General features: G+C 31.5%; 1 protein-coding gene across 4 annotated transcripts in view; it reads right to left on the reverse strand.

The window, feature by feature from the left end:
- Cog4 (conserved oligomeric Golgi complex subunit 4) overlaps positions 1–26,430 on the reverse strand; it is a 157,406-nt gene that overhangs the window by 43,679 nt on the left and 87,297 nt on the right. For all 4 annotated transcript variants that reach the window (XM_085821833.1, XM_085821831.1, XM_085821835.1 and 1 more), the window contains 6 exons: positions 23,193–23,235; positions 22,968–23,086; positions 20,143–20,228; positions 12,559–12,772; positions 5,729–5,791; positions 5,587–5,643 (listed from right to left, as the gene is read on the reverse strand). In XM_085821833.1, coding sequence (XP_085677959.1) covers positions 5,587–5,643; positions 5,729–5,791; positions 12,559–12,772; positions 20,143–20,228; positions 22,968–23,086; positions 23,193–23,235 — 582 coding nt within the window. The remainder of the gene's footprint in view (positions 1–5,586; positions 5,644–5,728; positions 5,792–12,558; positions 12,773–20,142; positions 20,229–22,967; positions 23,087–23,192; positions 23,236–26,430) is intronic.

A 26,430-nucleotide genomic window follows, 5' to 3' on the forward strand; every position in this document is an offset into this window, starting at 1 on the left:
TATTTTATTGATTGTCATACAGATGTAGTAATGATAAAATTAAAACCTGTAAATATGAGAAAGAAAGACAGAAGTATCCAGAATAAAATTCTAATTCCTAAGGCATTAATTAAAGATGTATTACAGACAGTTCATGCACCTCACTTTGGTATTCAAAAGACATATGAGTTTGTAAAGGCAAAGTATTATTGGAAAGGTATGTACAGCGATACGAAAAGTTTTGTAGAAAATTGTTCAGATTGCTTACAAAATAAGTCTAGACCTCACAACACTTTGCCACGTCTAATTCCTAAGAAAGATCTTGCTCCTGGAGAGATGATAGCTATAGACATAGTTGGTAAACTGCCAAGATCCATAGATAATAAGTTTTATGTACTCACTATCATTGATCATTATTCCAGATATTTGGAAACAGTTCCGTTAAACAACTGCACTTCTCAATCCATCATAAAATCTTTAAATGATTATTTTGCCAGATTTGGCATTCCAAAAATTTTGTTATCAGACAACGGTTCCTATTTTTGTTCCACAGAATTTACTCAATTTTTAAAATCGCTTAAAATAGAACACAGAAAAAGTTCAATTTATTATCCACAGTCCAATGGGTTGATTGAAAGAGTTCACAGGGTAATGAAAGAATCAATTGTAGCAATATCATACAAAATATTTGAATGGCCACAAAAAGTACTGATGTTTAAACTGTATTATAATAATGCTAAACATTCTGTAACTCAATTTTCACCAGCAGAACTATTTTTTGGTAGAACATTAAATACTCCCATAGATAGCAATGATCCTCTTAAATTAGCAGAAGATTTCCAGGAATATTCCAAAAGAATAAAGGAACAATTGAGTAGAGATAAGCAACAAGTAAAATTAAATGAGGATGAATACTTTAATTGTGCAAAAAAATATTTGAAAGGGAGAAAAATTCCAGAATTGAAATCGGGGGATAAAGTTTTTATGCAGGAATTTACTGATCGAAGGGTGCTACATCCAAAATACAAGGGGCCATATGAGATCATTAAAAAGCTACGAAATGATAATTATATAATACAATTAGATAATAAAACCACTAAAGTTCACATAAGTAAATTGTTTTTACAAAAGCCTTCAAGAGTAGATTCAACACAAAATGAGGATTAGGAGTGTAACACAATTGTTAATTGTAGATCAGCAATTAAAAAAAAAAAAAAAAAAAAGTGTAAAGAAATTGTGGTTATGGTAAGAATGTAGCATGTGTACAAGCTAGATAATGAATGATGATCATGTGTGGTATGGGTCAATTTAGTGTAATAAAGCGCTAATTGCACGATTTTGGTAGAGTTGGCTGGTCCATATACCAGAAGAATTGAGTTGTACTATGCAGGGTCTCATTGATTACTAGGTAGCAGATTAAAAAAAAAAAAAAAAAAAAAAAAAAAAAGAGTGTGGTTCAAATCTCCTTGTTTTACTGCTGAATCAAATTGAAGGTATGTAATTTAGTAGTGGAGCTAATACAAATGTAGCTTGTAACAATGTCATGACATATTGGTATATGAAATGTATATGTAAAATGAATATGATCAAATGATAAAAGTAGCTATGTAATGAAATAGTGAATGTGATTCTAAAATGTAAAGAATGAAATAAGGTAAACAATAGTTAAGAGGAGTTCCATCAAAATTGATAATGCAAATGTTCTTAGTTTAAGTGATTGATTGGATATTTAATCATATGTGAATTGTAAATTATGTGTCGTAAGTGCCAAATTTTCACTGCCTGGAATCGCATCTGTGGTGATATTTTAAGAAGGAGTAGACATGCATGAGTACGTAAAAGAATAATACTAATGTAAAAAATATATATCACAAAATGTTTAAAATGCTGTGTTTTTTTTTCAAGCAATGTGAAATATGTGTGATAGTGCATACGAAAGCTCAACTGTGTTCATAGAATGAGGAATGTATGGAGTGCCAATGAAATGATAAAGTGCAGTGCCTTTGCAAATGATGTAAAGATTGGTGTGAAATGTGTATGTAATGCAGACGAAAGTTCAAGTGTGTCCAGCAGAGAGGGATTTCATTTGTCCAGTGATGGGACAAATTTTTTTTCTTCGGCCGGAGGGAATGTGAGAACATTGTGGCTACATCGATTCTTGTATCCTTATCATGCGCGAGCACGTGCGTCGAAAGGTATAAAAACTGGAAGGACAGGTTTGTCTCGCTCTTTTTTCCTCTTTCCCCTCTTGCTGCGTGATGTTGTGTTAGCGAGTGTGTGGGCCTTCGGGCCACACACACTCAGCAGTCGCCATTTGTTCCTGTCTAGTTTTGCACGTGGAATGTCGTCATATTTTGCAGAGAAAGAAGCAGAATGAAGAGATCCAATACCTAAGGTAGAGTGTTTGATTTGAGACTCACTAAGTCCGGCTGACGTGAATAACATAAAATAAACGCTCAAGCAGAATATAAATAACTGTTCGACTTCAAGATGTGCTTGACCAGCGATGTGTCACTACGTGATGTTAAGTGTGTAAAAATAACATGAATGTAAAAAAAAAAAAAAAGAAGAGCTTACAAGTGTGTAACCAGACAGCGCGATATTACGAAGATGAATAAGACCACGTTTCAACCGCAAAATTATTCGATGGGACAGGATTGCGCGAATAGTCATGCTTCGGCACTCCACGAACATTCCATTTGAGTTATCGCATTGTGTGTATCTAAGTTATGATATTTTAGTATTTTATATGTGTGTGATAAATGTGCCTTATTTAATCCAGAAAATATGTTCGATAAAATAAATATGAGATTGAAAAATGAAAATGTTCGGCTCATGCATGCATCATTGGGTAAGTCTTGTTAATCTATTTAGTAATGATTATGCAATGTACTAAACACTAAATTTTAGTTTAAGTATTTATGCAAAATTAATTTGTATTTGATATTCTTAGTATCGTCACTTTTGGCGATCACGCCCATAATACCACAATATGTTGGAGTTCCAATTTATAAGCGTATTTAGTAGAAAAATTGAAATCTTTTCTTTTATCAGAAAATTTAATTTCAGTGAGGTGATGAATACTTAGATCAAGATATACTTTTTCTGTTTGGTTTTTAATGGTCTTATTTAGTTTTAGACAATTTGGGTAGATGTTGCTATATTCGAAGTTAACAAAATTGTTGAAGGTAATAATGTCATCAATATATATGTGTGTTCAAATTTACTGAAATCACTAGCAGAAAGGCCCTTTAGGAATTTGTATTCTTTAGAAAAAAGGGACCACCAGCGGCCGAACGGTAAAATCGCTGAACACTGGTAGTTCGGTCCGAGGTTTGAATCCCACGAACGGGCTGGCTGCATTGGTGTTTTCGTGGTTTTCCCCATGTGTAACGTGTATACAAGCCAGTTTTCCTTAGAAAGTCCTCCACGAAGGCATCCTTTCCCTTAGGCAGATAGCTTTAGTGTGCTTTGCCGTATTCTCAATACACCACTATCTTTAGAAAATAGAAATAAGTTACAAATATGAATGGAACATGAACTTCCTATTGGAATTCCTTGCTTTTGCATGTAAAGAATGTTAAATAAAGTTATCGCATAATGAAAAATGTAGAAATTTTTTCTATTTTTTAATTCCAGAATATTATTTCAGGAAAAAATTCTGCCATTTCTGAAAGACTCATAAATTTCATTGAGTGGTAGAGACGTGTAGAGGTTTTCAAAGTCATAGCAGTTAATACTGTAAATTTTAAGATTTCTAATTTTTTGAATGATTTTTAAAGTGTTGTTTATAATCCAGCAGTAGTAACTTGTTCAAAACTTTTTAACTTGTTCAAAAACTATATTACAAATAATTTTAAGTAGACTAGTAAAAATACCAAAATACTTCTTGAAGTTTCTGGTACTACTGGCTCTAAATATAAATTTTACAGGATTTTTATTAAATTTGGGTAAGGCATAAAAGATTGGCAAATCTGTTATTTGTAGTGAAGTGAGAAGTCCTCCATTTTTTTGTGAAAAGCAGAAATTTTGTTAATAACAGTTCTTTCTTTATTTTTGCAGATACTATAGGTAGAAGCATTTTTCAGCTCATTTTCAATTACAGTCAAAAGTCGTTAATCCGGACTCGTCGGGACTTCGGTGATTCCGGATTATAGATAATCAGTTTAAATCTCGTAAAATGGCATGCAGAAATTCTAAAATTAAAAATATGAAACCGTAATTTATGAAATAAAGAGCAATTATGATCTAAAGGCTATCAAAATTTACAAAAAAAAAAAAAAAAAAAAAAGCTTAATATTTATTTGTTTACTTTATTAAACATTTCTCTCAATGTAAGTTGTTTAAGTTGCTTCATTTTATGTGATAATACTTTCTCTTTAATCCTATAAAAAGACATAATTTCTTGTTCAGTTACAAAGTTCCGGTGTTCAAGTCCCGTTAATTGCTGTGCCGAGAATACCGACTAACTTGTCAATTGAAATTTTTTCATTTTACTAACCTCTCTGTCACATTCTTCATGTCTTTATCCATTTTTTGCAGCAATTCCACTTTTTGTTTGTTGGACATCGAAACATACTTTCGTTTTGTAGATCCTTTGGAAGTTCCAGCATCGGATATTCTATTTGACATAATCGAAAGTTCAAGTTTACTTTTATAAAATTGCTCTTACAGTCTGCAAAAAATAATAAGCGGGATCCAATTCGAAGATTAAGGAACAATGCAATCATTAACATTAACTGAAATAGATAATTAGATAATTTTAGCTTACAGAGTCCGTTATACATTAATTAAACGCGCAGACGAAAACGTATTCTGCACTTGCGCACATGCATATGCACAGTAGTCAAGGTCTTACGCGCACGCGTAAAATGCCTGCGCACATGTGCCAACGCGGCGCATGCGCAGAAAGTTTTTAGCTTTGAGGTCCGGATTATAGATCATTCCGGATTATGGGTGTCCGAATTAACGACTTTTGACTGTATATCATTGTACAATTTTTTCATAAAGTACTGAAATTATTGTTTGCTTTATAAATTTTGGTAATGGTAAATTGAGTTTTTAATCGTGAAAACTTCAGAAGCAAAATTTTCCAGTTTTTAATTCCTTTAAATCCTTATATTTTCTCAATTTTCCTTTTGCTTTGAGTAACTATTTCATTCTTCCATTCTTTAAATAAATGTGAAGGCAAACTATCACTATATGCAGACACACATATATATATACCCACATACATACACACATGTAGTAATTTGTGTGCATATACACACATAGGAATGCCTCCAAATAATGTTTATGATACAGGAGATATTAAACAAGAAATGAAATATACTAAAGTAAAATTTAAAATAAGGCAAACCTTTGTTTGGCATAGACTATAATTAATACAAACAACCCCCTTCCCCCCCAAAAAAAAACTTGAACACCATTTTATACTTCTTCTATCAAAAGATCATAATTCAGCATTGAATTCTAACTAAGTTTCGCAAGAGTTTGCTTTAATTACTCAGTCATCTCTCATTATAATTATTTCATTGCTCACAATTCATACTACTTTTTATTAACATTAAAATGAATCAATAAATTTACCACATAAAGCCAATATACCTCTAATTTAGCTCCATCCTGGTCGGAAGCATGTGGGAACATTTTTTGAACTTCTTCCTTAAAATACCAATAATTAAAATGATAAGCCTTTTAATTACTTCAGGTAGCATAAATCTATGTTTATTTGGCATATAATATATACCTCTAAATTGGATCGAAGTGTTCTCACAAGCTCACATGCTACTTCTGCATTATTTAAAGTCACCTGAAAAATTAAAACATAAATTTACATCATAAATACAGAAAAATCCACCAAGCCATAACATACAGCAGAATGAAAGCTGTTCATTTATAGTAAATTCCTTATTTACATTTTCTAACCGACATTAAAAATATTCTACATATTACCTGTTTCTGCATCAACAATGAAAAAAACTGATGGCTAATTTCAAGCCCTTCCTATTTTCTTATTTTTTTTAAAGGCTTAATGCTGCAATAGCACTAATGCTATTAACATCTCACTTTGGAGATTCCTATATACTGCAGGATACTAGCATCTGGATTATATCTCAATCACAATATATTTCCTGACAAAATGGAAAAATTTACTTCTTGAAAGTCAGCTTTCATGCTGTTTATAGCATCAAAGGATCTTCTGTATTGCACCGTCTTGAAAGTTTTATGGTCTGAATGGTTTTATGCACCATTCTAGGTTACCATTAAGTTAAACATGTCAATATTTGAATTAAAAAAATTTCAGCTCAATATTCTAACTGTAATACATATTCTGCAGTGAGTGACTATTACATTTGAAATAAATGCATACTCTGCAGCTAGTGACTATTCCATTTGAAATAAATGCATATCTTGCCCATATTCTTCATTTTCACTCTTATGATTATTTTAGTTCTATCTAATCTACATTCACAAAAATTATGAAAAAAAAGTTTATTTTACTTTAATTTTTACCTTTAGTTTTTCTCATATTATGGGCAGAAAAAACTTAAGTCCCAACTTCACTAGGGCTGCACATATGTGTTTCATTTTTTGGAGACAAACCTCTACAACACCATATGCAGATACACAAGTCTTCATATTATTGTGAAAGGTCTGCATTTACATATGTTTGGAAATAATTTACATTTTACTGCCATCATATGTCTGTGTTTTGACTGATGGAATATTCTTGAGGTATTTGAAATTGATTTTTGCAAATTTTTATCTAGGTTATGAACTAAGAAAGTAAAGGAAAATCACGTTAATAAATTTACACTAATAACTTCATAATGCACATTATAAATCTTTGCGATTGTTTAGAAATTTATCTATAAAGTAATTTTAGAAAATTCCACTGCATTCCTAACATTCTTGCATCATAGCCTTAAATATTTATTAATAATATATGATTAAACTAAAGTTAATACAAAATAAATAAAAAAGTTGATCACAATGATGATTTTAAAATATATAGAAATTGTAATGAAAGCCTCATAACTGTTTCACAGTATTTGTAATGCTTTTTAATATATGGGATTGATTGGTAAATGTAATGCAGTAAAGCAAAAATTTTCCATATTTTAAAAATATTTGTTCATTTTGTGATTAAAAAAGAGAACATGTAACAAAATTTTAGCGTTAATTTCTTAAACTTGAAAACATAGCATAATCTTGAGATATAAGGAAGAATATGTAACATAAAACTTTAGCATCAACTTCTTAAACTTCATAAATCGACTTTTTATTAGATGTTTCATTTATTTTTTCAAAAGCATCATGGAAAGTTATCTTTTAATGCAAAACTCATGAAATATTACTTTAGTTTCCATTTTTCATTCATAAGTTCTTTGTGGAAACAATTATAAAAACAATTTTTTTTTAGAAATATCTGCCCATAAACAGGAGGAGAAAAAAAATGGCTCCACTATAAACCTATGGGATCTGAACTCATAACCATGAACATTTTAAATGCAATAGTAACTTTGCCTCTGCACTAACTATAGCTGTGCATGAGTTCTTTCAATTTATTTTACAAAGATTAGTTGTAAATCAGCTTTCAAATTTATTTTTTTCCCCCTCATTTAAATGTGCTACTACTTAAAAATTCATTACCAGTTTGTTATGTGAACTTCCAATGCATTTCTTAGAAAAACAAATTTTAAAATGGTGGTTCAAATGAAGTTAGAATATGATTTTTCTAACATAAAGATAAACATTTTTCTAATATATTTCCAAATTAAAAGAGGTACTTATAAATAGAAAATACACATTTAACCGCTTATTTAATAAAACAGAATATTTAAAATTGAATTTCTAAACATGTTACTAACTTTTTACAAGCTTCAAAAAAATTTTGCTAATGCCATATCTCATTTGTTATTTCACTTTAAGCTAGTCAAAACTTGCTCCTTTAAACGTAAATATGTATGCAGAAATGGCCTGGGAAAAATTTGTTAAGCAAAATTTTGCTAATTCATAGATTAGCCTGCATTTTATTTGCTAAAATTTCTTAACACTTCTCAGTACTCTATGAATACTAGCTCCATAGATCTATATTTTTTTTAAAAAACTAAATTCAGTTGATTGCTGTCTTTCTCAGTATGCAGATTTCTTGCTATAATGTCTATATCCTTGAAATTCAGAAACACATATTTTTAATAAATGTATTTTTTCCATCCTGCCTTTTCCAACATTATATTTTTAGTGAAATTGTCTGATTGCTCCTTTTTCACGTCATACCACAAAAAATATGGATAGAAAGTAAACATGAGTCAGCTGCATACATTTCATCCCTATTCACTGCAAGACAGATGTCAAAGTCAATCTGCTTTGAGGATTTTTCTTCTATGTTACCGAATAAATTAAATATTTCAGATACTTCAAATATTATTTTACACAAATCTGTTGATGGTATTTATATTTTATTGCTCAGTTTTCATCCACATCCTAAAATCGAGAAAAGTATCTTTGTATCACTTCATATGGATATAGCAATTTATATAGGAGATGAAGTTATTGGAATGGAAGTATTTAAAAATATATTAAATGAGAATAATAAACTTACTTTATGGAGTGAATGTGAAAGCATTTATAATTATGCTAAAGGAATGGTAGTTAAAGACATTAAAAAATTGAACTATGACTTATCAGTATATAACTGGGAAGCACAAATTGAAGAAAAATCACCTGAGAATTTTACTTATGGAACAGAACATTTTATTTTAGAACAAATGATGATGTGCAATAAAAGTAAAATGGCTAGGAGGTACAGTAGTGACATTTTGGTCTTTGCATACTCATTATATATCAAATCAGCTGCTTGTTATTGTTGCCTTTATGACAGTCAACTAATCTGCCTTCCATCCATTGATCATCTCCGAAAACTCCTTGGCCTGTTAAAGCTTGATGGATTGATAAGTAGTGAAGCTAATAGCAGATATGTAAAAGGTAAAGCTAAAAAACTACTGGAACATGAAAAACTGGTGAATCTATTGATTGATGAAGTTCATGTGAAAAAAAAAGGTGACATAAAGGAAAAGCATTAATTGGTTTTGCTGAAAATTTTGAAGGTATTGAAGCAACATCTGTTCAATCCTTCATGATTTCTTCCTTATTATCAGATTACAAAGACATCATTGCATTAGTACCAGTGAGTAAAATGACTGCAATGGATCTTCATAGTTTGATTTTAAAAGTTATTAGAAGATGCAGGTTTTAATGTTTTGTGCATTATATCAGATAATAACCGAATAAATTGCAATATGTTTCAGAAACTTAGCAAAGGATTCGCATCTGGGCATATAAAAAATCCAGTCAATGAATCAAAGGATTTATTTCTCCTTTTTGATTCTGTGCATTTATTAAAGTTGATCAGAAATAATTGGATAAACCAAACTGATGATGAGAAAACTTTTGTGTGCCCCGACTTTAATGATTTTTACAAGACAGTTTCTCCTAAATTTTCATTCTTGAGGAAAATGTTTAGCATTGAAAAAGAATCCATTATAAGATATGCGCATCGATTAAATTTTAAAGCATTATACCCCTCAAACTTCGATCGTCAAAATGTTCAACTTGCTCTGAACATTTTTCATGAAAGTACTTCTGCAGCTTTACAGATGTGTGCCAGTCAGTATTCTTCTTTTCTTAACTGGAACGATACAGGATCATTTTTAAAACTAATAAAGAAATGGTGGGACATAATGAACGTAAATCATCCGAAGAAAGGATTTAGACTCCGAAATCACAACTGTGAACCATTTCTATCAGTAAATGACGAAAGATTAACTTTCATGGAAACATTCTCAAACTGGTTGAAAGAATGGAAAAAGCTGAATCAAAAACCCAGATGTGGTAGCTTAAGTGAAGAAACTTTCTTTGCTTTAACTCACACAACATCCACAATGGTTCTCATAATCAAACATCTTTTGTTGAGAGGCACAAAATATATACTTACAGCCAAATTTCAGACAGATAATCTAGAATCTAGGTTTTCTTCATATCGGCAAATGTCGGGAGGATCTTATCTTGTATCTGTACAAGAAATTCTTCAATCCGAGAGAAAATTGCGAATAAAATCGATTCTTCATTTACTTTCCAACAGATATGGAAAAATTCTTTTAAAAATGTTGATATCTGATGTCTGTACAGTACAACCTCTTGAAGAAATTGACTGTTCTCCATTTATAGAAATACTAAATGATATTGATATTGATTCAGTGAATAATGCTGAAGCTGAAGTCCTAACATATGTGTCTGGCTACTGCGTGTTTAAACTGAAAATTAACTGTTTTTCATGCAAGTCATCATTTTTTACTGATAAGAGTTTGATTTGCGATAATGAAAATCATGAAATGCACGCAGATAGCAATGAAGCGATGTACAGAAACTATTTAAGCCATATTAACCGAGGTGGTTTAAAACTTCCAGCTTCAAATATTGTATTTGTTGTGACAGTGTGTTTCTTAATATTTCAGAAACTTTTATCTCCTGATTACGAAATTTTATTTCTAAATTCTAAACAAAAACAACATTCTTTTACCTTTTTCTAGTAGATTAAAAAAAAATAATGAGCACTATTTCAAATATTTGTTTAAACAATTATACTAAAGTTCTTCAAAATAATATGTATACAAAAATCGATGAAAGGAAACTTACAAAACTTACGTGATGAAAAGATATGAGTGGTATGTAAATGACATTGTATTATTTTTTTAAAATAGTGTACTAAATATGATGCAATTCAAATATATTTTCAATAATGTATCTTTTACATTTAAATTTATTAATCTTTTTGCTGTTTCCTTATTATTTGATAATACTTCATAATTTTCAAAATAAATTATCAATTGCGATTAATTATTGCTTCAGTATACAAGTACAACTTGCACAGTCTTTGCTAATTAGACAGAAATGATGGTTTGTTCTATGTATAGTTGTTTTGAGGTTTTCGTTGGCAAATTTATTGATTTTACGCTTTTGTGAAACATTATATGGATGGCTTTTATTTGTAAATATTTATTTACTATGCATCTACATATAAGTAACAATGTAAGTATTATTAAATTATGTAAATATTATTATAATTATTGCTATAGGTAACATATAAATATGTGAAAATTATTCGTTATCTGTAATGTTGCAGCAAAATTGTAATTTATTTAATTTACAAAGTTTTGATATTTAAATTTTTTCTGTGGCTTTTGATCTGCTGTTCATTTTAGTAGATAGTATTTTAAATGAATAAAAAATACATTTGCATAATGTTTGAAAGCTCTGAAATATTTATAGTTTTAAGGAAAAATAATTTTTTATGTCTTAATTTGCTAAATTATGTTTACTTTTGTTAGTGAATTATTTATATTTCTAAATCTTTTCATTCCTTTCATTCCTCTCCTTCTCAAACTGTAAAGACATTTTTATGTTAATAAATAACAGCCTTTTTATTTACTTATTTCAAAACCTTCTTTTTTGAGTGTATCCGAATAAATTATTACAATACACTGTAAAAAAAATTGCACAAAATAACCTAAAACATGGCATAGAAAATTTCGTGAATATTTCTTAAAAAACAATATTTATTAAGTTATTAATCTTAACTGCAAATGAATATACGACCTTTTATATACGTTTTCCCGTAAGTCTCTGAAAATTTAATTATTATGCATTATTAAAAACAAAACACTCTAAACATCGAACGAAACGCTGGCATTCAAATCTGAAGCAAAGAAAGTCACGGAAGGATCGGACGCCTTTCATTACGTCACTCGCAGCTAACCAGGCCATGTTATCTCAAAGGCCACGCTATAGTCCTTTCAGATGTGATTAATACGCAAGATAAATATAAAAGTTCTTGCTGTTGGAAATTTTAATTTCATTATGCATAAAAATAATTTTATCACAATTTTGTGAATCTCTCACAAACTTTTTAAGTAAATAATGTTGATCTAAAGAGAGTGTTTGAAATTATTTCTAGACTGCAAGCAGAAGACAATCAAATCATTTATGTAGAACAAAGAAAGAAGGAAAAACACTTTTTTTTTTCATTTAATCAGATGATTTGACTCGGTCGAAGTTAATTAATATCTGTTTTTACAGTCTTCACTTCAGCCAGGTTGCTCTCATGCACACCTTGCACTCCTTCATCTTTTAAATATTCTAAAAACAACAAACTGGTAAGCTAGAAGTCCGCAGCCTAAAATAGCAAAAGGCAAACAAACTAGCATCAAGTCTATCAGTAATTTTTTCTGTTCAGAAGACATTAACCTAAGCTCATTAAAATTTGAAGTATTATATGGAATTGGTTATTTGGTTCTTGTACTGAATCACATTATTTCTTATAAAGTTCTTGACATGTGTTGTCGCACCAAATTTCAAAATAATTTTTATTTACAGCTCATACAGAAATTTGTTTATTTACATTTTATAAATTTTATTGTTTTCATTATCAAAGCCTAAAATTATCAATAATTGCAAACAAGAAGTATCTCATTACACAAATATAAGAAAAACAGAGAGACAATAAATTATACTTACTAAGAATTCAATTTTAGATTTGTCAATATCAGATGACTGAATTTGCAAACTAGACTGAAATACACTGTAAGCCTGAGTAAAATCTAACATGCTGGATGGAAAACCAAGCTTTACCTTTTCATTGAGAATTTCATAAAAATCAGTCTGAAGCAATGAGTTGGTGTGGTTTAACATAGCACACACAATATCAGCATTTGAACTTGATACAGCTTGTCTGAAAATCAGAATAAGAACAGTAAAAGGTCTCTTCTTGATAAATTGGCTACTAAATATAAGAATGCTAAAAATGTATTAATCCAAGAAAAACTCAGTCAAACATTCATTTTATTGCTTCCTTATTCTTTCTTCAGGGGATTTGTCCATTTTTGAAAAAATTAATACTATATAGTGATGTTGCATTTTCCTTTATTGATTTCCTCCCCCTCCTTTTCTTTTAGTTATTCAGTCTTGTTTTCATTTAAGAATTTTTTTGACATAATCAAATTTTAATGTACCAGTAATATCAAATCTACACAAAGTATTATGGCAATAATTTTGAACAAAAGTAAGATTTTTGAAAGATTTTTTACTTTTTAAAAAAAAAATATCTTTACTTTAACTTTTATATCATCATATGCAATAGGATCAATGTTTCCAATCTTACTAAAATTTGCTTTCTGTGTTTATTTTATGACCTAAAAGGATAAAAATTCTTCTTTGATTGTTTTAATCTTAATATGAATTTTTTGAAGAATTTATAATTCAGTGAAACTGAACATTATTTGCTAGATTTTACAGTCAATATAAGAATAGATCACAAGCACTCAGCACACAGCTACTCTGCAAGAGAATACAGGAAATAACAAGTGCTAATGAACAATCTGTGGAGCACAGATTGTTCATAACATATGAGTTAAATATTTTACATTATTTTTTGTATTTAAATACTGAAGTTATAAGTACAGAATAGAAAAATTCTTTGATTTTTATCAAAAATGTACTCATTCCTTTTATAATACTCCAATATTTATTTAGCCGCTTTGACTTCTTCATTGGTTGTTGACTTACAGTAAAGCACATGAGGTTTCTTTAAGAAGGGAAGCCTTCTTGTAGGACCTTCATACCTAGGGAAAGTAAAATCTTACTAGATACTAATGTGCAAAACTGTAGCTACACTGGTGTGCAAAACTTAAGCAACAATATAAATTTTAATCAAATAGCCATGAAATTGCAGAAAAGAGGTTCTTGCGATGAGTACAATGAACACGCAATTCAGTAGAAAATTCCTACGTATGCAAATGTCAGGAACAAAACGTCACAGGCGATGTGAGCGTACGCAAAACACTTGCGGTCGGTGGGCTCAACTCAAGTCTACAATAAAAGGACGGACGTAGACGCAATTACAGAAATTCACTGCAAGTGCAAGTGAGTTCTTTCATGAAATATGGCTAGAAGAAATCACCTGGATGACTTCACACCTGGAAGAATGATGGGAAAGCTGGAGGAGGGGCATACTGTGACCAGTGTAGCTGAAGAGTTCGGGATTAACAAAAGTGTCATTTCGCTCACTTGGAAAACCTTCCAAACCATGAGTACAGCTGTTAGAAAGGTTGGTGGTGGACGTCCCAGAAAAACAACTGCAGTGGATGACCGATATATTGTCCTGCAGGTAAAAAGAGCCCGAAACCAATCAGCAAGCACCATAGCTCAACAATTGTATACAGCAACAGGGCGACAAGTGTTGCGGTTTATTGTGTCCAGACGCCTTCACAAAGGTAGCGTATTCGCCCGCCATCCTTTATGCTGCATCCCTCTGAAAGTTGGCCATCGACGACACACCATTTAGAATGATGCAAGGAGCACGAAAGCTGTGCATCTCATTAATGGAGTAGTGTCCTCTTTATGGATGAGTGCCACAAGCAATTCTCAACGCCAGCTGATTTGGAGAGAGGTCAGTTTCATCCCAGTAATGGTTTTATTCCAGGATCCCAGGATAGTTCCATTCCAGTAACATCACGGAAAGAGACCGCTATAGTGGTCCTGGAGATTTCGTCTGGGGAGACATGCTGAACGGGCGCACAGAGCTCCCTATTTACGACAGAGTTTCTGTAACCAGAGATTGCTATTGTCAGGAGGTGATCCTTCCCCATACATGTCTGTTCTGTGGTGCCATTGGAGCAGACCGATTTTATGGATGACAATGCACGGCTACACCGGACTCCTGCTATTCAGAAGCTACCGAAAGTGAAGATATCGCTCGAAAAGATTGGCCAGCATACTCCCCTGATTTAAATCCATTAGAACATGTGTGGGATGCCTTGGGAAGATGGCTTGCGGCAATATTACATTCTCCGGGAACACCGAACAACTGAAACAAATGGCGATTGAGGAATGGGCACTCTTGCCTCAAGATCTGTTGGAAAGTCTGGTGCTGAGTATGGAGAGACGATGCGAAGCAACCATTGCAGTAATGGGAGGACATATCCCATGCTAAGGAATATCTGCTTGTTGTTCTTCCTCTTGTACAGACAGTCATGTGTAATGATACTACGAGTTCAATAAAGCCTTTTTTGTTCGATTCCATACTGTTTGCATTGTATTCATTTTTGTGCACCCATGGTTTCGTCATCGTTTAAATACAAACTGCTGTCTCACATTTCTGAATTTCATATCTCTCAGAAGATTTCTCATGGAGTTATGACAAAAAGAACACCTGTTGCTTAAGTTTTGCACACCAGTGTACTTTTCTGATTTCGGCTGTAATTCCACAATAAAACAACTGAAAGACATGAAATACATCCTACAGAGGCACAATGCAATACTTAAAGGATGAGGAAAGTATAGTAGGAAAAAAAAATCATTAGGATGCATACAGTATGGTGTGGGGATTATTTTAATTTCCCAATAGTTATTTTTAATTTTGAAATCCTTTCTTTTATTCCCTTGCTTCCCACCTACAACTCCCTGCCAGAATGAGCTTTCAATATAATTTTTCATTTAAATGAGGTAGAACCAGTATTTAATAGGAAACTGAGTCACTTCCATAGAAGAGCTCAGAAGTTCTCAGTAGAGCATGTTCTGCCTTCTGCTATATTGTTGCTTTAAGCCAATCATACTATGCGCAGCCATAGACTTACATGCCTGTTAGTATTCGCCGGTGAGGTTTAATTAAGGGCCAACTCAGTTAGTTATTTCTGTACAGCTTCGGCTAAGTTTTAGTTAGTTAGAATTAATTCAGTTTCTTATTTTCTATCTTAAGTTAAAGCCCAAGTGGAGGCCTTCCTGTAAGCCTGAGAGGGACCATCTGTTATTATTGAGTGGAATAAAAGGGTATTTTAACCATTTTTAAAACTTTATTTCTGCAGTGTAAGAAGAACAGTGAATAGTTGCTACACTCTTTTCAAGTTCTGGTTGCCAAGGACACGTAATGTAACTAAAACCATATGACGGAATGAACAGAAAAAGGCTTTATTGACAAAATGGTGTTGCCCAGAAAAAAAAAAAAAAAAAAAAAAAAAAAAAATCCACCCAACAAGGAAGAACAATAAACCAAAAGGCCTTAGTAAGGGATACAGCATCCCTTTACTGCAATGGTTGCACTGCATCATCTGCAGATACTTAACACCAGATTAGGTAACAGTTCCTAGGGTAGGTAAAAGTTCCCATTCTTTAAGGAGGATCTCCTGTATAGCTTTGCACTGTCACTGTCATCCATAAAAACAAAGTCAAGACCAATGGCACACTAGAAAAGATGCACAGGGGGAAGGATAAATTCAATGCAGTAATGAATCTCCAGTAAGTGAACCTCAGTTGAAAATGTGCAGCTCTGTCTATTTGCTCATCATAATGCCTTTCCAACACAAGTATGCCAGGACACCCCCTCTGTTCTCTTTCCCTGATGTTAGTGACATGAAAGCATGTCCCTACCTCTCTTTATATCAGCTGGTGCCAAAAATAATTTGCCAGACTGAAACAACTCTCATTGGTGAAAAGGACCTGAGTTCATGTCCAACTTTTCTAAATGGTGTCCTTGATGAGCTATCATTAATAGTATGCAATGTTCAGGATAATGTGCAAATAGCCCATCTTGATGAAGGCATCTGGCCACAGTAAACTGTACCTGTTACCTGGAAGGCTTTCCAAGCTTGTGAAACAACACTTTTATCAATGCTAAACTTTTGGGTGACAGACCTTAAACTACGCATTTTCAAGTTTGCCAATCATTTTACCATGTGTAAAGGCATCCTGATATTTTTTGTCCATATTGCATGCATAATTTTCCTTTCACCTGCAAAAGAATGCCAGGAAATGCACCTTTCTCTTTCAAGTTGCCTTGGATTGTACGCCCTGACTCTTTGCCCGACTTGCACACTCTGACATACTCTCTGATGTTATGGTGCTGATATTTGCACATGCATCACTTTTTTACCGAGTTGGTTTTTCATTGTATTGACTGCAAAAAGTTCTTTTCAACAATTTCATAGCTATTTGTTGAAAAATGAATTTTTTTGCTTAAGTTTTACATTTTTAGTGTATTATATGCAGAGAAAAGGCCAAACCTAACAATTGAAAGCCATTACTTCAATTACCTGGAAATAGAACTGGTACAAAACTACCAGCATTTTGCAGCCTCAGCCATTTGGAAAATAGTTTTATTTGAAAATCAAGCAGTATGCTGCTGGTTTTTGCTATACATATGTTGTCTACAAGAGCATAAGCATAATTATTAAATTTTAAAATAATTCACATTCAAACATTACATTTAAACCTTCTATTTTGGCATTTATTTGCAGTACTTTACGAGATTTTATTCACTTTGTGTGATATTTATAATCCTTTAACTGTTAAAATACATTTTTTCACATAAACTTCACCTTTAATTCAAACCTTGGGAGGATGGGGTAACCATCTTTCAAATATTTAGATAAAAGTATTTATATTACAGCATAGACTTCTATGATAATGGATGCCAATATGAATAAAATCCCAAATGGTGTATTTGATACATGCAACACATACTTGGATAATTCATCAATGATAACTCATGTAGAATTACAATATATACATTACAGATTACAGAAGTATATTTTAAATACATGGAGCTATAAATTTATATGCAAAAAACCAAAAAAAAAAAAAAAAAAAAAAAAAAAAAAGGGGGGGGGGGAATAGAAATTTGTTTTTGATTCCACAATGATATGTCTGTCAACACAGAAAATAATGAATCAAAATTATATCAGATCAATTAAATCAAATTTCTTCAAATTTAATTTTGTATCAAGGTGCCTATACCTGCTAACCAGATACTTTTTGGCCTCAGTATTTTGCATTGTTATGGCTATTCATGTTTATTTAGAATAAAGATGCCAAATTAAATGCCAATTTCAGAATCAAATATCAAATTTTACACAAGAAAAAATATTTAAAAATTTATTATATTCTGTGTTGTATGAATACATTTATTGCAATTTTGCTATTTGCTATTGAAAGGAAAAAAAAAATTCTTATTATTCTTTTATCTAGAAAATTTATTACATGTACCAAGTTATAAAAAATGCAAAAAGAACATTTAACTTCTCTTTTTTATGTAATAAATTTTGAAACAATGACTTTCACACAAAGAAAGGAAAATTTTAATGATTTTTGAGAATCTCTACAACACTTTTATGTTATTCCGTTATCCTTAAAAGTTTGATTCCATACAAAATAATACATCTTTATAGTCTGTACACAAGAAAAATTGTGGTGAGCTATTTGATTAGGAGAACTATTTATTATTAAACCTCTGCGGTTATCATAAATATAGCATGTTGTGCTTAGCAATAAAGTAATGACCAGTTTACAATCTTTGATAAAATACATACAAAACTAATTGATGCAGACAAAAATATCTGAAGCAATATAAGTTCACGTTAGCAGCAACCAGAAACAGCATTTGAAATTGTATGAATTTACATCAGTGAATGCAATTGTGTTAAGTACATTAAAACGTACCTGAAATTCTATTCTATGAATAAAATTTTAAACACACGTTTTGAATAAAATTTATGCCTCAAGTTACTCAAAGCCTGGAATGTTTCTACAACAGCTTCTAATAAAGTTATATTTCAGTATATATATATATATCAGTATATATATATATTAATTACACTGACCTAGTTTTATGCTATGATATAGCTTAGGATAATTTTTGTTATAATTAAATAAATCAAATTATCACACTTTACAGAATCACATGAAAATTCAACTGGTATTTATTAGCAGGATTCCTTTCAAGTACTACTTAATTTGTGATTCTTAATAATGAGTTTATATTGCCTGTTTACTAATAAAAGTATTTCACAGTAAATGGAACTAATGTACACGGTTTACCCCAGAAGTTCTTGGAATGACCTTTTATAGTTGGCAATGCTGGCAACCTCATCAAGCAAAAAATGAACCAGGTTTGGAACGGCATTATGCAAACAAATTTTGTGTGAAACTGGGTAAAAACAGAGCAGAAACGTTCAAAATGCTTTGGAAAGGCTACAGTCATGGGCTGATGGAAAAAGCCAAAGTTTCACATTACACAAGTGATTCCGGGAAGGTCGGGAGTCTGTCTACAACGATGACTGTTTGGGTCGCATGTCGACATCACAAATAGATGACTTGGTGCAAAAGATACATTAAGTTTTGGACAAAGACCAACAATTAAGTGTTCGATGGTTGTAGGAGTGTGGGATACCCAACACAATTGTTTATTGTATTTTAACGAAGAATCTTCAAATGAGAAAAGTCTGCATGATAATGGCACCAAAAGTCCTGATGAGTGAGACGAAGGAGCAGCATTTATTGAAGTGCCAGAAATTGCATGAATGCTAAGAAATGGACCCAGAATTTTTCGACAGAGTGATCACAGGAGACGAGACATGAATTTTTCAATACAATCTTGAAACAGTGTCAAAGCGGCAAGTGGCACATCAAGGAGTCTTCTCGCCTGAAAAAAGTAAGGATGAGCAAACCGCAAATCAAGGCAATGCTCATTGTGTTTTTTAACAGAAAAGGTGTTGTTCACATTGAATTCATGCCACAAGAAGAAACAGTCAACAAAGAGTTTTACTGTGAAGTGTTCATACAGTTGCGCAACAAGGTTTGCCGCATCTGAAACAAAATTCACGACAAATGGATCTTGCACCAAACCAATGCATCAATCCACATCGCACTCTGAGTTGCTGGCCAAAATGGGTGTTGAAACACTACCCCAGAAGCCAAGAACCCTGAAAGGAACTCTGCATAAAATGCTGGAGGAGGTAAAAGCAGCCTCCAGTGATGACCTCACTGAAGGAGATTCCTCTTGATGACTTTAGAGTCGCCTTCAATGACTGGCTGAAGTGTAGGCAATGGTGCATCAAAGCAGAGGGAGAATACTTTGGAAAGTCCTGAAAAAACTATAAAGTGATATTGAGAAAAATGATTTTAAAAAAATCATTCTGCAAACTTTGGGGACAATCCCTGTATAATATAACAATATATGTAAAGAGGAATGACATCTTTAAATGAAATTATCTAACAATCAAGGTATTTCAATATATCAATAAAAAGCATTAAAAATCATTTTGAACATACTTCAGGCATTTCTTTATGATGAAAAAAACATCATCCAACATGCTTGAAGTAAGAGCATTTTCTTCAATTACATCCATACACACAGCCTAAAAAGTAAACAATTCATAAGATAGCTTCAATTAGATGAAACTTCATAAAATAATAATTAGAATATTTTATTACACAATAAAATTATACTATCATTCACAGCCAATATTTTGCAGGATAAAAAACTTAATTCTTACAAAGCATGTGTGAAATCTACCTCCAAAAGACATTAAAAAAAAAAAAAAAAAAAAAAAAAAAAAACCTTTATTATTTTTTATTACAAATGAAGAAATTCAGGTAGCCATTACATTTATTTTTAAGTTCCAAGCTGAACAATTTAATTACAGTATTATACTCGTCTTTTTGTACAGCATTAGTAAATTAAAGAGACAGATAACATCAAAAGGAATTTATGCAATATATATTAACTTACCACATGAAATTCATTGTCATTCATTTAAATATACAGAAACCTCAATCAATTTCATGAATATAGGCTACCTTTTTATTTAATATTTAAGAATAATAAATATATGTAGCAAGTTCCCAGAAAGTTATCATAATGATAATAAAAATAAACATTACTATAAGGAAAGGGAATTTCTTAGTTTTGAACTAAATGTAACAGATGCTACTGGTATTTAATTAAATTTTACAATATGAATATCTTGACAACAGGGAGATTAACAAAGTGAAAATATATAACAGGGTTGCCACTCAAACAGGAGAATGAAATTCCCTGACTTTTCCAGGTTTTCCAGGTATGTTTCGAGAAAATTCCAGTCTATCCGCGTAATGTACGTTGGCTGTGCTAAGAGGTAAATTAATTATGGTGTTACTTGTACTGTGTAGCAAATTCATTTAATTATTCAATAAATCCCAGAGGACATTTATTCTTAATTATTCTTGGTACACTTTGTTTGATAATTTTGTTTACTTTTCCGCTTAAAAAACTTAATAAAATTTCAGATATATACATTGGATAACAACTGTGCGTTTTATTTAATTATTACTCATGATCATCCCCAGTTCAATACGAGGCTAATCCGGTTTTTATAAATCACAACGCAATGCTAAAAGTTAGGTTAGATTTTAGGTAAATCTAATTTGTGTGAGGTGTATTCTTAAAAGGCACCTTAACACTTGAAAACACAAATATAATTATAATAGGAGTTGTTTTCTCCACTGAAGATTGAGATTAGAATCTGCCCAATCTGGAATAAAATAAGGCATTTTTTGCAGACATTCTGCAGCTAAACGAAAGAAAGAAATCTATTTAATGATATTTTTTTACTAAATTGAGGTATTTTATATTTATTCCGCAGCATACATACGGAAAAAATATGTGCATTAAATTTCGTGATGTCATCATACTGCTAGAATTCATTTCAGGATTATGCCAGAGAAATTTCCTGAAATTTGGAAATATTATTTACTAATGATAAATAAATTTAGAGGGAAGAAGCAACATTAAATGATATGAATAACATAAAAATAAAGATAATTACTTAAAAATTTAATTAGAATAATCAACAATATTTTAGCGAATATAGTTATATTACATGGCTATCCTAGATGATTGATTACTATTTTTTTATTTTACTGCAAAATGACAAGGTATTTATTAAAAAAAAAAAAAAAAAAAAAAAAAAAAAAAAAAGATAGATTTTGCGGTAAAATCCTAGTATACGATATGGCCACGGAGTATAGAACGGCCTTCACATGATTTTGAAAATTGTTGCCAAGAGCAAAATGACCCGTTTACTGCTCATCATCATGTCGCCAAATCCCGCTGTACCATACATGGAGATTATTCTGACCAAAGAACGTCTATGTAAAAAGCGGAGGGAAAAATTTGCCAAGGGATTAGAAGACGGAACGGCCAGAATTTCCCTCTCCGCGATGTGTACAGGAAATTGAGAAACACGTGTTAAGAAGAAATGTTCTTTGACAAAAAAGAAAACTACGAAAATCCTTTTATAAATTATTGCGAAAAATCCAAGAAGAAACGTTTTATCAAAGAACATTTTTTTCTTCGATTTTTCGCAATAATTTTAAAAACGGATTTTCGTAGATTAATATTTAAGTAAATCACTCAAAATAACTAATCCATGAATTAATTTACTTGCGCCAAAAAATATTTTCTTTACCTTTAGAGTTTAAAGACATTTTAAACGATATTCATTTTATGAACTCTTGATAACGTGACCTTCGAACTTCAACACCGGTTTCGAGTTTTGGCGACAGATATATCGTGCATGTACAGCTATTTCCTGCTATGATGGAACCGAGCCACGTCTGTTGCAGAGAGGTTTTCCTTCTTTACAATACATATTTTTTTAATTCTAACCTTCATGGTACCGTATACTAGGATTAAACCCATTTTGTTTTATACGAGAACAGGTACTTTCTTTAGTTCATGCACTGCACATGCGATTCTCGAGGTTACTGGAAACCAAAAGTTGCGGGAAACTTGCTTTGCCATTCTATCAATCAAATAAAGACAATCAAATTGGAGCTGCGAAAATTGGCTCTATGCCAGCTGCCCGAATGACACTCACGTGATACACAATTCGCCAAAAAAGTTATCTCTTCCGACGTCGGCGCAAAACTCGCCATTTTTGGCGGAATCGTTGTATGAAATTCCCTGACTTTTCCAGATTTTGACTAAAAGACTTAAATTCCCTGACTTTTCCCTGAATTTTTTGGTCAATTTCCGAATTCCCTGACTTTTTCCGGTTTTCCAGGTAGCGTGGCAACCCTGATATAATTAGCTAATTTCAAAACCACATTATTACCTTGCGAATAGATTCCCTCATAAAATATTCTTCCATTGTAACATAGGTGCCAAGCAAATCATGCATTAAGCGACTAAGTTCACATTCTTTCAGTAGTCGATTTAAACGCTGAATTTCCACTAAGGATGCACAATTAATTAATTTAATGGCAATATATATACATAAATACAGTAAATAAGAATAATAAATTCTTAAATGTATAAAATTTTTTTAAATATTTCATACCATTCTTAACCTTTTCATCAGGAGATGATATTTCAATATCTCCCTACAGAAAATGAAAATAATTTTCATTGCAAACACGAAATAACAAACAATATGAGCAAAAATATTGTCTCAGTATACAATAACAAAGTTTTACAGTTATGCAAACGGCCTGTATCACACTCAATGATGCATTTAGTATTACACAGATTTCATGAACACTGCAATTCATTTTATTATCATTGTTTTTTTGAACTATTTCTCTTTCTTAAAATGCATTTTGGATCATAATTTTTTATGAATGCTTCTAAGAAGTTCCTGTGGTCTCTTAACTTAACCAATAAACTAAAGAAATGAAATCATTTGAAAATAAATGCCCCAAATTTCTTTACTGCCATAACTGTTAGACCCATTTGTTTTATTTGTGTATATTACTTTTGTGACACATAAAAACAGATCTACCTATTTTATCATTATTTGAAGGTAATTAACCTTGAAAGTAAAAAAACAAGTAAAAGAACAGGGCAGAAGGTTAGGCAGGGCAAATCACAATAAGATGTATAAATGCTTTCTTTTTCTATTTAGATCATAGCATGATTATAGCACGAAGTTAACTGGATCATTTCTGCTAAGTACTAAACAATCTGGGAAGCATAACTTCAGCCATGGATGACAATTCTGGCTGAAAATATGTCCTTCATAATTATAAGGTCTACCGGAAAATTCTGTCCATTTCAGAAACTAAAGAAAGTCATGAATTGCTCATACCTTTAATAATATTTATTCTAAAATATAGTTTCTGTCATTACTTATGACCTTTTCCAGTTTTGAATTTTCCTCTGTTCAAAAAATTTTGCAAGAAAAGAAGTGCTAATTGGAGGGTTCTAGGTCTGGGAAGTATGTGAATGTGGTAGAGTTTCTCAACACAGAACTACAATTTTCTGATGAGTCACACTAAAGCAGCATATGGTCTAGTATTATCACAATGCAATATGATGTGCTTTCTATTGAACACTGCTGGTCTCCTTTCTTTGACTGTTTTGTTTAAATCATCTATTTGCTGACAGTATCTTCCAGAATTGAGCTTTTTATTAGGTTTCAAAAGCTTGTAATGTATTGGTCCTTGGATGTCCCATTATATACGTAGCATTTTCTCATTCAGCTTAAGCTCAATTTAGAGGTGGAAGTGACAGGCTGTCTGAACTCATAGTATGCTTTTTTCTAATGATATTTTCATATGTAATCCACTTTTCATCACCAATAATCATCCAGTCCAAGAAAGTTCGTTTTTGTTCCGAGCAACTACAGATGTTCATATGTTGACTTGATGAAGCAAATTTTTCGCACATAGGCATCCAAATGTTTATAAACCAACTCTCATCTATGAATATGATCTGAAATGGTTTGTTAATCTTTTCTACAATCTCCGATGTTGTCAAAAAGGGATTTATTATGGTCTTCACATTTTCATCAGCGATTGAAGATGGCCACCAAGAGCTTGGCTTATCATCCCGGTTGAAACCATTTACTTCCAAATTTTTGACATCTCCTGGACGTTCTATTCAAAATTACATTTCTACCAAAAACTTTTCCTAAATTTCAACATGCTTCTGTAGCATTTCTTCCTTGTTGGAATTTATACAAAATACAGTGTTGTAAATGAACTTGTCATGTTTACACATCATGCAGTCAAGTTTACATGATCATGTCTCCCGTAATAAAGACATGAGACACTTTTGTTTCAATTAATTTAGAAGACACATGTGCATAAATGCAATGATAAAGAAAGAAAGAGGCTTATATATGCCTCAAATAAACATGTGCATGATATTGAAACTTGAAATAACATTATCAGACAGAACTTTGCGGTAGACCTTATACAAAACAGTTGGTAAGATTTTGCGAACCCAAAATTCCGCTAACTGACCCACATAGGGAAACAACCCATAATTTAAGTACCCTAGATAAAAATTTTATGAAAATTATGGCTCATTAGTTCACTTTTTCCAATCTGCTATGGTGTAAATCTGCACAAGATGTATTACAAAATATTCAAATTTAAGCATATACTTTAACATTTTGCATCCATTTTAAACATTTTTTTTTTGTTTTTGTTTTTAAGCATTTTTTACAATAAAAATGCTGAACTCTAAAAGAACTAATTAACTGGTGAAAATTCAAAAAAATCTGCATATTTGTCTATCCTTTTAAAGATCACATCTTAATAAACTGAAATATACAGACATTAATTGGTCTAATTACGAAATAATAATAGGCTTCACATTACTAGGTGCACTAATAAATAATAATGATTTCATATTCACATAAATAATATTAATAAATTTAAATTATTTTCCATTTATTTCAATATTTGTCATATAATAATTCTTTTCCATAAGATGATTTACATCTAAAAGAAAAAATTTTGATTTTGTTCCATTTATTGATAAAAAGTTCAAATTTTTTTCCACGTCTCTCATTTACTTCTTTAAAATATAAAAGACGATGAAAAGATTTTCTATACCCTTGCTTTCAGAATTTCAACTGTTCATCAATTTTTTTAAAATCACTTTCATCACTTTTTTAAAAAAATGTGTTAAACTGGCGAATTATTTACAATTATTCTTCCTAAACCTCCACTGACTGAAATTTTTAACTAAATGACTAATAGGAGTTAATCCAAAAAAAGACTTATAAACTGCTCTACTACCTACATGAATAACCTACAACCTATAAACTGCTCTACTACCTACATGAATTACTGCTACACAAAGAATGTTTTCCATCTATAATTTTTGGCCCAAAAAACATGATCACGGCTCAAAGCTTCAAATTTGCAATTAATATTTCAATCCATAATTTGAGATAAGGGTTTTGGAAAAACATTATTTGAGAAAAGCATGAAAAACATATTGAACTTATGTTGATAATACAGAGAAATAAATTTCAAGATATAGAGGGTTTTGAGAAAGGTTCCGCTGCAACTGCTTTTCACAATTGGAAGAGGAAAATTTAGCAAACAGGACTAGATCGAGGTATGAATAGACAAAATGTAACAGAAAAGATAATACTAGCCACAAAAGTTCTAAAACAGTAATACCTGGAATACATATAATATTTATTTTTATATACTCAGCTACATTCATATTAATGACAACCATTATGAATGTTTTTTTGTGTGATTTACATATAGCAATGCATCACAGCCGCATCCCAAAATCTATCACTAATATCAGTGCCCTACCATGAAACAGATCTA

The sequence above is a fragment of the Stegodyphus dumicola genome, chromosome 8, assembly GCF_044657685.1.
Source record: "Stegodyphus dumicola isolate Sdum_Otavi_A_Nest chromosome 8, ASM4465768v1".
In the NCBI taxonomy this organism is placed as follows: domain Eukaryota; kingdom Metazoa; phylum Arthropoda; class Arachnida; order Araneae; family Eresidae; genus Stegodyphus; species Stegodyphus dumicola.